We start from the raw sequence: 16,724 nt of genomic DNA, 5'->3' as shown, positions 1-16,724 counted from the left end.
TCTTTTGGCCATTAGGCGGTACATCTTGATAACCAATCACAGGACAAACGGATGGATAACCAATCACTCTAGCAACTCACACTGTTGGGAATTAAATATCCAAATGTAGCGTTTACCAACTTGTTTGAGTGAGTTATCTGATTTAATTTCATTAACAATTGAACTAAGTGTACTCCGTCGAAAACTGCCGAATTAGTGTCTTTGGAGTCTCTGGGAAACCCTCTTCTGAAGTCCTTTAGCTTTTTCCTATTGGCCATCTTCTCCCCGCATAATGGCGTGCCGGCTCCTCCCATGGGCGTGCCAAGGAAGCCCCCCCCCTGCGACTCACTAAAAACCTGTCCGCAACCCACTTGAGGAACATTGATTCTGGAGAATCAATCAAACTGATATGCATGTATTTGAAAATCCGGTTGAAGCCGATGCACCCACACAGGCATGATAAGAACATGCAAACCCCACACAAGTTGGCCGGCTGGTAGAATCCAAACCTATGTCCACCATGCAATCAGTCATAAAAATTCCAAATTAAATCTTCCTTTTATTGGCACATATTTTTGCTCATTATACATATTTCTCTATTTTATCTTTTGCCCTATTTGTTATTGAAGTATATTTTGTTTTTCAAATTTTAACCGGACTTTTTTTCAGCGTGGCGCTCTTAAATACATTACAAAAAGTGGAAAAGTTGAATTAAAAAAGATCATAAAAAAGTTGGACTAAAATGATCTGCCGGGAAAACAAAGTTTTATTTGGGATCATTTTTATTTTTTTTGTTTTACATTCGTATTGTTCAGATCCACAAATATATTGGGGATTTACTCAAGATCTAAAAATAATGTGATAAATGCGCACATCTCATATATGTATGTGGATCTGCAAAATCAATGTTTCACACTGGATTTCTTCTATGAGTGGAGAAAGGAAACCTTTGGCTTTGGAAGTCCTTAAAAAAGTGCTTGAATTTGGCCATGAAAAATGTGTAGAATGACTTGCTCAATTTTCTAACCGGGCTTTGTGCAGTGTTGCCTGAAACGCCGATCGCTTCGACGGATTTTCATTTCTCTCACTGTATGTTTCACCAGGTGTGCCACAGCAAAAGCGGGGAAATCAACCCGGTGAAAGTGGCCAATTTGGTAAGCGCTTACGTGATCAAATTCAAACACGCACGGAAACACCAATCGGCAAATAAGACTCCCTGATCGACTGCCCTTTGAGCGGCATTTTTTCCGGAAGACGAGTTAAGATTTTTTTTTTCCTCTTCATTTTTGATCAAAATCCTTTTCACGGCTGAGTTGTACCTTTAAGAGACTCTCTCTAAGTACTCCCACTCTGGACGAGCGCAAGGTTTTGTTCCTAGGAAATATGAGGCCGTTCTTTTGTTTCGCTAACAGTTTTTTCATGTTGATTCAAATGTTGACCCACATCAATATCACTGTTATGAAATGGGTGGCCAACATGGCCAGTAGTGTTATCAGGAGGTTTATTATTACCTTGTAAATATTTCTTATTTCATTATTGTAACTTAATTTTGGGGAGTAAAAACTACCTGTGACAAACATAAGGATTTAATAAACGGAATAAGATATGGTGCTGTCTTCTTTAAAGTACATTTTGAGTAGCAGCTCTCAATGCAGTTCAGCATTGGGACATGTATTTTGCTACTTCATGGCAGTAGTATTATTATTATTACCTTGTAAATACCGTAAATTCCGGACTATAAGCCGCTACTTTTTTCCCAAACTTTCAACCCTGCGGCTTATTCAGTGATGCGGCCAATTTATGTCATTTTTCGAGTACAAAAGGTAAGAGTTAGACCGGTGGATTATATGCACGTAAATTTTACTTTGCGAGCGTGTTGCTAGGTGTTTTTCATTAAGGGAGCGTGGGACGACGTCTATATGACATAGTCCCTTTCCCATACTGGGGTAGGTGTCTTTGATGACATCGGTAATATGGAGGAGATTGAGGACAGTTTACCGCGATTACTAGAAGTACGATATGTTTTTTTAACACAGCCGTTTACTGTGTTGCGAGCGTGTCGCTCGTAGCGTTTTGCTACCCTTCACAGGCACGGTTTGGGATAAAAGTTATATTATTTAATAAAGCTTTGAAAATTCTCTCGGTGTACCGTCTTTCTTTGTAAATATGTGTAACCATGTATAATATGTATTTGCAACTGTATATTTTTGTAATGTATTTTAGTAACTTATTCTGATATGTTTTGCACGAGCAAATGAGAAAGAAGGGGCGGGGCAAACGCGGGCTGACGGGAAGTGGAGTAAAGGTGAGACGTGTTTGTGGACGCGGCCGACAATAGTGGATCTATATTTTTCCCACCCTTACCTTTGGAAATATACACTTTTTTTTCCTTGGATTACTTTCAACGGGCACCCAGACTATGCAGGTCTGCATCAAACTTTAAGTGCCGGTATCATTTTCCGTTCATTTTGCCGGCTGTAATATTTGGACTGTGTCGGGTATGGGTCAATTTTGTGTATGTTTTCCATTTTGGGCGGCAGTAGCAAAGGAGGTAGAGCGCTCGTCTTGGGATCAAGGAATCCCAGTTCGAATCCCGGCTCGTCCGTGTTACATGACGAAGTGTCCTTGGGTAAGACACTGAACCCTTAATACCCCCAATAAGCAGGTTAGCGCCTTACATGGCTGCAAGGCCGCTATTGGGAAATGTGAAGCACACTGTAAAGCGCTTTGGGTTGTCATTGACTTGAAAAGCGCTATAGAAATGCAGATCATTTCATTTTTGCAATGTGGGCGCATGCGGCTAATATACAGGTGCGGCTTGTGTGTGTACAAAATCGGTTTTCCTCCCTAAATGTGGTGGGTGCGGCTTATAATCAGGTGCGCTCTATAGTCCGGAATTTACGGTATTTCTTATTTCATTATTGTTACTTAATTTTTGGGGGGTAAAAACTCCCTGTGGCAAACATAAGAATTTAATAAACGGAATAAGATTTAGTGCTGTCTTCTTTAAAGTACATTTTGAGTAGCAGCTCCTAATGTAGTTCAGTATTAGGAAATGTGTTTTTCTACTTCCTCCTGTACCGATATATATATGTACCGAATACCATTCTGAAAACAAAATTGATAACAACAGCAATGATGGCTGCCTTGATTTTGGTTGACATTGTACAAGTACAGCCTGGTGGCACCCATCCCTTTTCATTTCATTTTAAAAAAAAGGTTGAAAAGTATGGGACATAGCTTTTGAAAAAAGTTTGTTAATCAAGACCCCTACTTGGAGGCTTGGGAGATCCAGAAGACTGTTAGCTACTGAACTCAGTTGTGGGTGGGCTAAAATGAGAAGCGATGTCATCGTAGAAGCTGTCGTGTGAAAACTGGAGGCTGATGTCGCCGCTGCGGAGGGACGACGCTCCCTCGCTCTCGGCCTTTTCGTGAAAGCTTCGGAAGAATAACGGAACCACCTGCGAATCACCGAGGACTTTTACGATGCTCGGAAAGAACCGATAGCGCGACATCTTCCGTCCTCGAGCCTCACCTGTACGACGATCAGTTTCTTCTCCGGCGGTTTTCCATCAGGGAATATCTCCCCAAAGCACATCGTGATGGTATAGTTAGGAGAACCTCCCTGGTTCTCTTTAAAAGCTCTCAGTTCTGAAACAAAGTTATTCAAAGGGTCACGTTTCCCGAGAATTCCAGTCTGTTTTTTGATCCCGACACCCACCGCGAATAAAGGTGTTGACGTTAAAGAGCTCCACGGTGGTGTCTTTTGGTAACTTGGTGGGGTGCGCTTGAGCCACGCTAGGTTTAGCAGTGCTGGCAAACACGCGGCACGTGTCCCGTCTGGTGCCGTAAATGCCGGACTGGTGAACCTCGAGAAGGAGACCTCTCTGAATGCTCTTCAAGATGCGATCGGTGTACTCAATCTGGAGAAAACACAGACGGCAGCCTTTGAGTATCGCCTGAAAGTATGGTTATTATTCTTAATTGGACACCTGCAAAGGGGATTTCATGGAATGCCAGTTCCCTATTTCGTGACATTGTTGTTTGAACGATTTCATAATTGTCACTATTGACAAATGTTGCTGTTTTGATTGCTACACCTCTTAAAGCAAATCTACTTTTCAAACCCAATATGTCATAAAAAAGGAATAGCTCAAGGAGGGCCTATAGGACAAGTTTGCTTTTTTTCCTCATCTGAAGACTTCTCTCTGTTCTCCTCGCAAGTTCAAAATATATGTCTACTCTCTGTTAGGAATTACATTTTAAGATATTTATCCGTTTACCAAATTGTTAGAATGAGTTATCTGACTCCATTAACCAAATTAATCATCAAACATTCCGGTTGTATCCACCAACTCTGTTTGTCCCTCACCCTCCTCCCCCCCCCCCCCCCCCCCCCCTCAATTGTCCCTCTCGTTCTATCGTCTCCCGATCTTCCCACGTCTTTTCGCAATCTGGCGTGCCGGCTCCTCCCATGGGCGTGCCGACTCCTCCCATGAGCGCCAGGTGCCAGCTTCACCACCTCCTCGCCGAAGGGCGTCGCGATGTCTAAAAAACTCATATCAGCGGAGCTTATCAGAACAACTTCTCCAAACAATGCCTGCCTTCCTACGTCAGAGGCTCCTCTTGCGTCAGCCTTTGTCCCAGTTCCTGCTGTTTTGTGGGTCATATGGGCCCCCACTAATCATAATATTTTAATCCAGTGTCTGAAATAACATCAGCCCGGACGCCCGGGTCGTGCATCTTAGACGTCAGGCGTACAACTTACAAAACGTCTCCGCCCAGGTGGCCGACAACTTTTTGAAGAAAAAATGTTTCTTTTCAAATCAAATCAAACGTTTGCTTGTTCCGATTTTGAAACATTCGTTCGGTTTGAGAATTTCGGTTCGTTTTGCAATTTGCATACTCAGCAGCCAATCGGAGGCCTGCATCGAATAACTTTGTGCATCCGGACTTTCCCGAGAGTTATAAGGCGGTGCATTTGCATCTCATTTTCCAAAGTAGACGCAGAGAGAACACAAGTAAAATGGAAAAGTGGTTAGGAATCAAGCCAAAACCGCAGCCCAAGAATAAATATTCAAAAGAAGCTAACAAAATGTATGACGCTACAAAACGTAAACGTACATTAAAAGCATCGTGGAAAGGGGAGTTCACCTGGCTTGTAGCAGATGACGCAACGCAAACATTGCATGAATGAAGACATACATGACTCTTATAAGTAAATTTATAATAAACATAATTTTAACAAGTTTTCCTTTAAAAAAAATCTCATTATGTTTATTTTTTCCTAGTTGTTACTTTTTTGTGTTCTCTATTACCTTTTCCCTTCTTTTGCTCCTTTCTTTTCTCTTGGCTTTTTTTCTGAATTTTTCCTGCTCTTTTTTTTTCTCTTTTTTCCTCTCCTTTGTTTCATTTTTTTTTCTCAGCTTTTTACTACTTTTTCATTTTGGTATTTTTTTGTCCCATTTCCATTTCATTTTATGCACCATTTTACATCATATTTGGTCGAGTAGGGATGAAAGAACCAAAAACAATCCAAAGAGCCGTTCAGGACCCGAAAGAGCCGGTTCCTTTTACTGAGCCGAGCTGAAGAAGCCGGTTCTCGAAAAACACTACTGACTTGACTCAACTTTGTTCTACTTCGACATTGACTTCAAAATACCGCATTTAGAACAAACCCTTGTATTTTGACCTTCATGCACTTTAATTTTGACTTGACTGTGAGGATTACATTTTTGGACTTCTCCAATGCCTTCAATACCATACAGCCTCTGCTACTGAGTAGGAAACTGACAGAGATGGGAGTTAGCTCACACCTTGTAGAATGGATTACTGACTACCTGACAGGCAGACCCCAGTATGTGAAACAGGGGGGCTGTACATCGGACACTGTGGTTAGCAGCACAGGATCTCCGCAGGGGACCGTGCTCTCTCCGTTCCTATTCACTCTATATACATCGGACTTTAAGTACAACTCTGAGTCCTGCCACGTGCAAAAGTTTGCCGACGACACTGTGATCGTGGGATGTATCAGAAACGGGCAGGAGGAGGAGTACAGGAAATTGATTCAGGACTTTGTCCGATGGAGCGACGCAAACCACCTGCACCTAAACACCACCAAGACCAGAGAGATGGTGGTGGACTTCAGGAGAACCAGAACTCACCCGGTTCCTGTAACCATCAAGGGAGAATGTGTAGAATTTGTCCAGACTTACAAATACCTGGGTGTGCAGCTGGACAACAAACTGGACTGGACTGCCAACACAGAAGCTCAATGTAGGAAAGGGCAAAGCCGACTTTACTTCCTCAGAAGGCTGGCCGCCTTCAACATCTGCCAAAAGCTCCTGAAAATATTCTATGAGACAGTAGTGGCAAGCGCCCTCTTCTATGCGGCAGCGTGTTGGGGAGGCAGCGTCAAGAAGAAGGATGCCTCTCGTCTCAATAAACTGGCTAGGAAAGCGAGCTCTGTTGTGGGCAAAGAGCCGGACAGCCTGACAACAGTAGCTGAGAGACGGGCACTGGAAAAGCTGCGGTCAATCGTGGACAATCCATCGCATCCACTACATAGCATTATCTCCAGACAGAAGAGCAGTTTCAGCGACAGACTGCTGTCACTGTCTTGTACTACGGACAGACTGAAAAGATCTTTTCTTCCTCATGCCATGAGGCTCTTTAACTCCACCCGGCGGAGTAAAGGCCCACATTAAACCACACCACCTACATTGGATATTACCGAATCTTACTGCAATATGGATTCTGTGTAGCACTATTTAGTTACTCTATATAACACGCTGCAGTGGGCATTTGCACGTCACACTGGGTATTTGTATATTGTATTCTTTTGGCTTTATTATTGTACTGTTCTCAGCTCAGGGATGCTGCTGGAAATATTAATTTCCCTTAGGGGATGAATAAAGTATCTATCTATCTATCTATCTAATTCGATTTTTAATTAGCAATTTCAAGCCCTGATTTTTGTGAGCTGGCTAGATTTTCTTGTGTGCGGAAAAGCTCTGGGTAGTGCGCAATCGCACACGCGCGCAGCTTAGAGGGAACATTGGTTATAGCATTGTTATATTTGGTGGGGAAGATGAAGGGGTATTTCATATAAGCATTTGCTTCTTACTACCCCTGTTTGAACATATCATGTAATGTTATTTTGTTGTTGAGTTATTGTTTTTGTTCTGGTTTTTTTTGATGTTCAAAAAGTTTTCATTCATTCATTCAAGAACGAGGAAGTCTGAAATGTGGCAAAAGGTCTGATAGGTTGGTCGTTTTGGTTGTAACATTTCTCAGAATTCACTGTGTGAATAAAACTTGTTTTTATATTCCTAAATATAAAAAGAACCTTTCACACACACACACACACACACACGAAGTAACGTTTCAATAATCAGTCTAATTGCATCTTTTGTACGTTTATCAGTCTTGTACTCTTTTATTTTGAAGTCGCATTTCCGGTGTATTTTTCTGTTTCCTGTGTGAAAGAAGTTAACTAGACACACGGGGGCGGGCAGGGCTGCCGGGGCACTCGGCCGAGGTGGTGGCCCCGATGGGCCACCGGACAGTGCTATTTAATTTATTTACCTTAATGCTTGTTTTTATTTGAGTAATTTTGCCAACATAGAGTTTATATAAGTTTTAACTTTATCAGGTCCCAAAGTTCGAGGTGGCCAAATCGTTTTGCAAGCGACTGTATTTGTGTTTTTTCCTGTGAATGGTCCTGGAGAAATTGAAAAAATTGTCTTTGAAAGGTGCTTGAATCGGACCACGAAGAACGTGTAAGCACCTGTTTGTGGTCCAGCAAGCCTTCAGTGGTGGGGAAGCGGAGAGGGAAGGAGTTTTCCTCAGCGCCCTCTTGGAGATAATGAAGTTGGAGACGGGCGGTGTTCACTGTCGTCTTTAGCACGAGTTTGTTTCTGTAGCTGATGGAGATTTCTAAATCGGTACTGCAATACTGAGGCAGATATGGATTGACTGGAGAAAGAAAAGTAGACAACGTCGGGATGAGGTCTCACAAACATCTGGTTGGATTAAGGTAGCTAGGTCAACTTTTTGGCTGGAGGAGGGTGACATGAAATAGCTCACCTTGTAAAAGATGAGCAGAGTTCCCATAGTTTCCTTGGAGGGTCGAGTGTTGAAAATATTCTGTTACGCAGCCACCAGTGGAGGAAATCACATTTTAGTACAGGGGTCGGGAACCTACGGCTCGCGAGCCATATATGGCTCTTTCTATGAGTACCAGTGGCTCAGAGACAAATGGGATTGCATGCAAATTTTCTCCATCTCGTTTAAAACTTGAGCCATTAATCCTGTTCAGATACACAGCCAAACCAAAGCTGAGTTGCAAAGCAGTACTTTGCAGAATATATAGGGCACGTTTTCACTACAATTTACAGTCGAGGTGTCACACCAAAAAAAACCTCGTTTTGGCTGTACTACGCTAAAGAATCCTTTATATAAAAGCTCACTATATAATCTGTGTTCAGTGTTCAGATACCTTATGATGAAATCCACAGAACAAACTGTAAATACGCCAAAACACCGGAAGAGAATTTAAAGTTATTTGATTGGGTGATTGGGAGCGATGGGTGGAGCTATGCAAAAAGTGCCCTACACCGTCTGCGCCAAAGGTAAGCGCATCAGGCTCCCTGTTTGCAGAATGTTGTGACGTTTTTTCACAATGACTGCTTGCATCTGGTTTTGAAACCAATATGTATGAAAAAAAAGGGTCAAAATGAGTTTAACCGATCTTGAGTCATTGCAAGAAAGAGACAAGTTAAAAGTGGTATGTATGTTTATTTTTGGGACAAGGGCTCCGGCATTATTCTCATAATTTTGATCAAATCATCAAAAATAAATGTGCTGAAGACTAAGCTTTTGTCTGGGGCGCGGGTTTTGCAATTTAGTCAATTTGTCTCATAATATATGTTGTGGCTCTTTCCCAAAATAAAATGAATATATTTTGATTTTATGGCTCTTTGAGTCATAAAGGTTCCAGACCCTGCCGTAGTGGGTTCAAGAAAACTGTACTCATTACGGCAAAACCGTAGTAGTTGGCATAGATGCATGACCTACCAGTACATTCACTCTTCCATGAGTGGGATTGAAAAAATGAAGAGAAAAAAAATGAAAACGTCATAAACATGTTAATTAGTACTTTGACAATATAACAACTTTTTTATCTGTAAAGATTCATTTTGGGCCCCACTGTCACGGCGGGCGCGGTTGCCATGACGCCCAGTCGGTCCCAGCCGGGTGGCGCTGGATTCTGGCACAGTTGCCACGGCGCCCAATTGGCCCCGCCCATGGACACCGGCTGAGGAGCATTGACTGATTGCTTCTTGAAGTACTTAAACGCGTTCCTTTGAGCTGTGCTTTGCCTGAGCGTTTGTTCAACTTTGTTAAACCTGTGAGATTTTTGTGAACCTTCTGTGAGATTTCTGCAAGTTCTATTTGGCTCTGAGAAATGCCTAGAAACTTTGCCTGCGTTTGATCCTGTTTTGTTTTTGGTCTGATCCGTTTGTTTTTGACAACTTTTCTTTTGTTTGGATTTCTAATCCACTCCGCGACCATCGATTCCCGGATCGAGTGTGCGCGCCCTCCTCATCCTCCCTCAATAAATTGTGAGTACGTCTACGCGAATGGGTCCTTATTTCCTGTTTCCCGCTCCGCTCCGTGACACCCACTTATGCATCCAAGGGGTTAATAATAGAAGTTGATGGACCGATAAAACCCTGGCGTCCCGCCAGAAATTCTCTATAGTGTGGAAAACTCAGCTGGGATCTACGGTATATATCTACCTCCAAAATACAAGTGAATACAGTTACTGTGGGGATTTCTTCTTCCAAGGGTGGAGGCGCGACTTGAGAAGCACGGATTTACATGCCCAACAGTAGCTTTGAAAACTCGCAATCTCGATGAAGTCAAAGCCGTACTTACTATTGGTTTGAAGGACCTCGTAGATTTTATGAGGGTCTGGAGTTTTGGAGTTATCTTCAATCAGTTTGAAGCGCAGTGGCGGGTTGTTGAGGTTGCAGCGAAAGTTGGTTTTCCATCTTGCTTTATCATTTGGATACGAATGGATATTGCCACTCACAACTGCCCATGCCTGTGAAGCAAATCGCATCTTGTTAGGCGCAATACGACTTTCCCTGTTAGTCAGTTTAAAAGTTCCCAGATCTGCTAATTTCCTGATAAGTGTAAATTAATAAATAATTTATCTATCCACATTTTGGTGAAACCTCTCTTATAAGACCATGTGTGAAATTGATTCCAAAAAGGTCATTTCTATTTAGGCTCAGGGCAAGAGCTCTAGCACAACCTAGTGTCTAGCTGTGCACGCCACTGCTCTTTGGTGCCATGTTAAAATGTAATTTTTTTTAAACTTCTTCATGACCTCAATTTTTCCGTTTTATTATCAAATTGGATTTTAGATTTCCTTCTCAATAGAGAACAGTTCGTTCGCATTGGTGAGAAATATTCATGTTCTATCGTCCTCAACACTGGTACGCCTCAGGGCTGTCCATTGTCTCCAACTTTGTATTCCCTATTCACTCATGACTGTCAACCCAATTCTGACCATTGACTATTCGCTAAATATGCAGACGACATCACTGTTTCTGGCTTTATTTTAAAAGGAGTCGAAACTGAATACCGAGCAGAAATTGATTCACTTTCCACCTGGTGTCATGAGAGTAATCTGTTATTGAATGTAGGTAAAACTAATGAATGATGGAACGATGCATTTGAGTGACATCGTACGGACACCGCATCCGCACGTGTTCTCGACACGTATTTGCTTCTTTGCAAGCTTTGGGAATGTTAAGGGGGTAATCAGTTGGACTGAACCATCTGACTGTTTTGTCCACGTTCCCATTGTAGCGCCTTATAATCCGGTGCGTCTTATGTATGTCCAAAATAGGACAAAAAACTATTTTTTCGGGGTGCGCCCTATAACCCGGTGCGCCTTATAGTGCAGAAAATACGGTGTATTAAAGACAATTGATATAAATCTGCACTTGTGATTTGCATATTTTTCTTGAAAAACAAACGATGTGGCAATGACGTAATTGTCACAACAAGAACAGACGGTAGACCCAAACGCGTAACGTTTTCACACCAAGCTTTGGGAAACGAGGAAGTCCCGTGCGGGGAGCCACAACAGCAATCCGATGCTCGCTGGGCAGGAAGAGCAAGGAGCTCTTGGGATCGGAGCGTGGTCGATGTGCAAAAACGGGTCAAGTAGCCAAAGCGGGAGATCAGGAACACAAACGCTAGCGATTCAGAGATCGCTGGGCAGAGAAGCGGGACTGCACGGGAACACAAACGCCAACGATTCGGTGATCGCTGGAGAGACGAAGCAGGGCACAAAAGTCAGGAAAACGGGAAGCCAAGGGCAGAACGAGCAGGATATCCGACAGGACGCGACCCTACTGAGGATAAGCGGTGCAGCTAATGAGATCATGAGACTTTGCATTTCATATATTTTGGGACTTATGATCAAATGATTTATTTAAATGGATAAATTACTATTTGGATAAAAAAAATGATATAGTTTCTTCAAAAACTGTAGTTTTAATTCCATGAGGCTTATATATGAACAATATATCACAAATGCTTTTAATCCAATGTACCTCATAGTGCGAAAAATAAGATCCTCATTTAATATTGAAGAAGTCATCTTGACAAGAATGTAATAATGTAATACTAAGATCAAAGCGGCGCTGCCACGAGCGGCTGCCTTTTCCAGCAGCTGCCCTATTGTTTTATTGTCTGCTCCTATCTTCTGTGTTTTTTCTTCCCGTTTTGACAACTACACTATGGATTACTTCTATCCTATGGACATGGGTTTTAGCGCACGAAAATGCGTTTATTCAAGGAATCAACTCCTTGCCCCGAAGAATTCTCGTGCCGGCGTGATGAAGGGGCCTATCGTGGAAGAAGAGCCGGAGCTAGCTAAGCGGCGTTATAAGTCTTCGGTACCATCCGTAATCATGGTAAATGCGAACTCACGACCAAATAAGATCATCGAGTGCTGGTGGAAAACATCGAAGCGTAGTTGCTGTGTTTTGCGGAAACGTGGCTCACGTTTAGCACCCCGGACGCTAACGTGAAGCCACCCGGAGCTATTTTGGCTATCCGGCTTCAGCGCCGCTATACAGAGATACGAAAGCCGGGGGGAATCGGAGAGGAGGCGGGCTCGCTAACACAAGGTGGTGTATCCCTGGATTTTCACAGAGAAAAGATTTCCATCTGCCGCAGGGATGTCGAACTTTTGGACTAGCGTGTGACGTCATCCACTCCGCAACAAGCCCCTCTAGGGCATCATGTTAATCTGTTAATAAACAACAGGGTAGACTGCTGGAAGTGTGAATTTCCTTACGGGGATGAATAAAGTATCTATCTATCTCTATCTATCTATCTACAAACTCAATGGACACAATGGAACTCACATGAAAAATGTTGAAGTCACCGCCGCCGTCCTTTTTCGAGTTGTGCTGCCAGGGAATTCGGATCTTGTTTGGAGCCACAAAGTGCAGTCCTCGGTACTGCCCCCCCTCCACTTGCTCAAGGAGCCAGCTGGCAAACGCTGGCTTTTGAGGGCTGAAAAGCAAAAAGTCTCGTCATGTTTATTTGTAAAAAGCCCTTAAAGCCTCGGTGTGTCATATTTGACCACTAGATGGGACTGTTGTCAAATGCAAACGAAAACCAGCGCCACACCAAGAAACGATGCGACAGATAAACATGGTCGAGATTCCACTGTGTAAAATAAATACTTTTTTTTTTGACTAGTATTCAATTCAATGTTTTTTTTTACTAAATGAAAGTTTTTTGAGGGGCAGCACGGCGGCGCAGTGGTTAGCGCGTGTGCGGCACAGTTCTAAGGTCTTGGGAACCTCCTGTGTGGGTTCAAATCCAGCTACCGGACTTCCTGTGCGGAGTTTGTATGTTCTCCCTGTGCTTGCGTGGGTTTCCTCCGGGCACTCCGGTTTCCTCCCACATTCCAAAGACATGCATTTCAGGTGGATTGGCCGGTCCAAATTGTCCCTAGGTGTGAATGAGGGAGGGAGTTGTCTGTCCCTATGTGTCCTGTGATTGGCTGGAAACCAGTTCAGGGTGTCCCCTGCCCACTGCCCGATGATTGCTGGGATGGGCTCCAGCACCCCCGCGACCCTACTGCAGAGAAGCGGTGCAGCTAATGAGATGAGATGAGAACGTTTTTTGAATATTACACACTGTCCCTTCAATCACAAAAAGTCTCAAAGGGCTGACCAGACCAACAGTACGTGATCCCCTGATCTGAAACTTACACGAGGGCAAGAAAAAACTCAAAAACAATTGGTTGGATGACTCAATCAGGCAGAGAAAATCTGTACGGAAAAACGCAAATTTGTCAATGATGGCTACCATCCGGTATACACCGACGATCACGAAACAGCAAATCAATCATGTCAAACCAGTTCGCCGCGGTAGCCTCTATCTCGGTATGGTTTTTTTTCATTGCAAACGAAACAAGCGGTTTGATGTAGTGCATGGGTGTCAAACAGGCGGCCCGCGGGCCAGATCAGGCCCGCTAAGGGATTGAATCCGGTCCGCGAGACAACACTCAGTGAAGCGCAAGAGAAAAACAAGCTGCAGGTTGAAATATGTCAACTTGATGTTGCCAAAGCCAGGTGCCTCGAACAAAGACACTGTACTTGTGTTTATTACTCTCTCTCTCTTCTGACCCTTTTCTCCCACTTTGTCTCTGTCTCTTTCACTCTCTGTGTCTCTCTTTTTCTCTTCCTTTGTTGCTCTTTGTCTCTTCCTCTCTCTGTGTCTTTTAACCTCTTTTGCTCTAACTTCCTTTTTTCCTTTTCTCTTTCTCTTCATACCCTTCGCGCTTTCTTTTCTCTTTTCTCTCCTTCTGTCTTTCTATTTCTCTTTGAATTTCTTTCTTCCTCTCCCTTTCTTTTCCCCCTCTCTCACGACTTTTTATTGTTTGTTTCTCACGCTCTCTCCCTCTCACTTATTTTCTTTCTTTGTCCCGCCCTCTCTCCTTTTCCTTCTCCCCTTTTCTTTATCTCATTTTCTTTCTCTTTAATCTACTATTCCTGTCAAGTCCTGCATGGTCGCCATGACACCCAGCTGGTCCCGCCCCTCGACACCGGCTGACACAGATTGACTTAATTGCGTGTGGGATTCTTAAGGGCTCGTTTTGGGACTGCCCGTTGCCATACCATTGTTTTGCTTCACTATGAGGAAAACCTGTTCATGCCTGTTTGTTCAGAGTAAATGCCTTGTTTGTAATTTTGATTGCCTTTAAGCCTGTTTTGTTTTGTCTTTGGTCCCTGCGTGTTGGACAACTTTTCCAATTCAAGTGACAGATTGTCTACGCTTTTGAGTTCACACTTCCTGCTTCCTGGCCCGTTTCCTTGACAAGTCCGGCCCCCGACACAATGTTTGTTCTATCGTGTGCCCCCCCAGTTAAAATGAGTTTGACACCCCTGATGTAGTGAAAGGAAGTCCGTCTCTTTTTAGAGAACCGGCTTTTTCGGCTTAACTCATGAAAGAGAGCCGGCTCTTATTCGGCTCACTTGCTTTGATGCATTATATTACGAATTATGATCTTGTATAAAGATGTTCAGAAAAAAAAGGAAGCATAAAAGGAGAAAATGAAAAAAAAAAAAAAATGTAAGATTATTTTGTAAGGGAAAATCCGACAGTTTGTAAGGGCACGGAGCCCTGGACCGCGACAGGTATGATCTATTGACACAAAAAAAATCTTACCGTTGCATTTCTTGGCAGCCGCTGCTTCCTTCAGAAGGAATTGGTTCTTTCTGGCACGGAGTGAGATTTTATACTCTTACTCCCACGCTGCATCACATGATGAATGGAGGCCACCTCTTATTGGAGTGTTCTCTGTTGGAGAAGGTGAGGGAGTTTTTTTTTCGTCTTAAATACACGTGTGCATTTTTCATTTCCTGAAACTCAATGTTGTCAAGCAATTGATGACATCATCTTGTCTTGCATCATACTTGGGTTTGTATTTCATCAGCAGTTTCAGCCATGTCAGGTTTTTCAATGTAAATGAATTTCTGTCTCAAGGTAATTAGCTTGTTTTTATATTACCGTATTTTCCGCACTATAAGGCGCACCTAAAAGTCTTCATTTTTTTCAAAAGCTGACCATGCGCCTTATAATACAGTGCGCCTTATATATGGATCAATATCGCAAGGTCTCGCAACTTACGCAACAGCCGCCGACTCGAATTTTCCCCCGAACGTGGAGTAGTCGGCGGTGTATGCTGGGATTTATAGACCGGCGTTTCATTGGCTAACCAATGTGTCAATCATTATTTGAATCGATCGCTATTGGCTAAAGTTATTCGGAGCCTCGGATTGGTTAGAGGGCCAAAACAAACCCTGCAATTGGCCGAAAAAGATGACTGAATAGCAAGCTTGCTAAACTATGCCATAAAGAAACATGTTTCATTAGTCTGTATTTGTAAATATTTGACTCTCCTGGATTTACTTCACTCACGGTTGTAAGAAGACCATGATTGCGTATCGTTATTGAACGTGAGAACTTAGGTGAGCTATGCGGCTTTATATTTTCCCGGTATCTTGTTTTAGAACGATCTTGATGTTGCTGTGATGAGTTGAGTGAATTAAATTCAATTCCAAGTGTTATATGCACAGTAAAGTTGCGAGCGAAAAAGAAAACAGAAACTAAGGAATGGTTGGCATTTCTTGAATTCCAAGACTTTAACCTTCTGAATGATATTTGAAATGTCGCATTTGAGTGACATCGTATGGACACCGCATCCGCACGTGTCTGAGACACGTATTTGCTTCTTTGCAAGCTTTGGGAATGTTAAAGGGGTAATCAGTTGGACTGAATCATCTGACTGTTTTGTCGACGTTCCCATTGTAGCGCCTTATAATCCGGTGCGCCTTATCTATGAAAGATATAGGACCAAAAACTACTTTTTGGGGGTGCGCCCTATAACCCGGTGCGCCATATAGTGCGGAAAATACGGTACTAAATATAAAAACAATGTTTCTCATACACACACACACACATAAAGTAACGTTTCAACAATGAGTGTAATTATATCTGTTGTACGTTTATTAATCTTGTATTCTTTTATTTTGAAGTCATGTTCTTGTGTCTACTGATTTCTCTGACGCAAAATAAACCACTCCCTCTCTCTGTTTGGACTTCATCCAGGACGGACGTAAGTTCTTTCTGACATCATGTAGAATTAAACTATATACGTGTATTTTATATGTGCAAATATAGCCACCAAATAGTCTTAATAATGTCGATCTCTGACAGCCAACCGTAAAAGTGGCGGGCGGGCAGACAGATGTCTAGGTAGATAGATGTCTAGATAGATGGATAGAAAGATAGAATACAGTGGAACCTCGGTTTTCGAACGACTCTCGGTTCGAACAAATCGGAGTCTGAACAAAAATTTCGAGAAATTCTTGCTTCGTTGTTCGAACAAAAATCGGAGTTCGAACGCCGGGGTGGATGTTTCACATCACATTTTTATACTCCTCTTAATTTTCTCAGGTGCAATTGCACCTCCAATACACTAGGGGGCGTCCGAGATGAAACAAATGTGTAGCAAATGGGCCGAGTTACAGAATTTCACCACGCCGATGAAGCTGCAGCCACCAGTCATCACGACTTTATGACACTGTCATGAAGCACTTCCGAAAAGTGCTAAAAAGAAGCCAGAAGCAAGTGTCATT

At 42.8% G+C, this 16,724-nt stretch overlaps 3 protein-coding genes across 3 annotated transcripts in view; 1 reads left to right on the top strand and 2 right to left on the bottom strand.

The window, feature by feature from the left end:
- Nucleotides 1-1,199, top strand: part of phrf1 (PHD and ring finger domains 1) — a 29,004-nt gene extending 27,805 nt beyond the window's left edge. Inside the window, exon 19 of the mRNA XM_088339528.1 lies at nucleotides 1,083-1,199. Coding sequence (XP_088195654.1) covers nucleotides 1,083-1,199 — 117 coding nt within the window. The remainder of the gene's footprint in view (nucleotides 1-1,082) is intronic.
- The window catches only part of LOC148362089 (G protein-coupled receptor 22-like), a 210,877-nt gene that overhangs the window by 177,735 nt on the left and 16,418 nt on the right, over nucleotides 1-16,724 (bottom strand). The window lies entirely within an intron of this gene.
- On the bottom strand, nucleotides 1,200-14,882 carry irf7 (interferon regulatory factor 7). The gene is made up of 8 exons (XM_088339533.1): nucleotides 14,752-14,882; nucleotides 12,435-12,585; nucleotides 9,922-10,090; nucleotides 8,068-8,127; nucleotides 7,769-7,956; nucleotides 3,701-3,902; nucleotides 3,515-3,630; nucleotides 1,200-3,440 (listed from the first exon to the last, which is right to left on the bottom strand). Exons 1-8 carry the CDS (start codon nucleotides 14,757-14,759, stop codon nucleotides 3,282-3,284), a joined length of 1,053 nt encoding a protein of 350 aa, XP_088195659.1. The 5' UTR covers nucleotides 14,760-14,882; the 3' UTR covers nucleotides 1,200-3,281.

This window comes from Urocampus carinirostris, chromosome 7 (genome assembly GCF_059441175.1).
Source record: "Urocampus carinirostris isolate Australia breed hairy pipefish chromosome 7, RoL_Ucar_1.0, whole genome shotgun sequence".
Classification (NCBI taxonomy): domain Eukaryota; kingdom Metazoa; phylum Chordata; class Actinopteri; order Syngnathiformes; family Syngnathidae; genus Urocampus; species Urocampus carinirostris.
The sequence above is the reverse complement of the archived record's forward strand: the minus strand, read 5'-3'. Positions and strand labels throughout refer to the sequence as shown.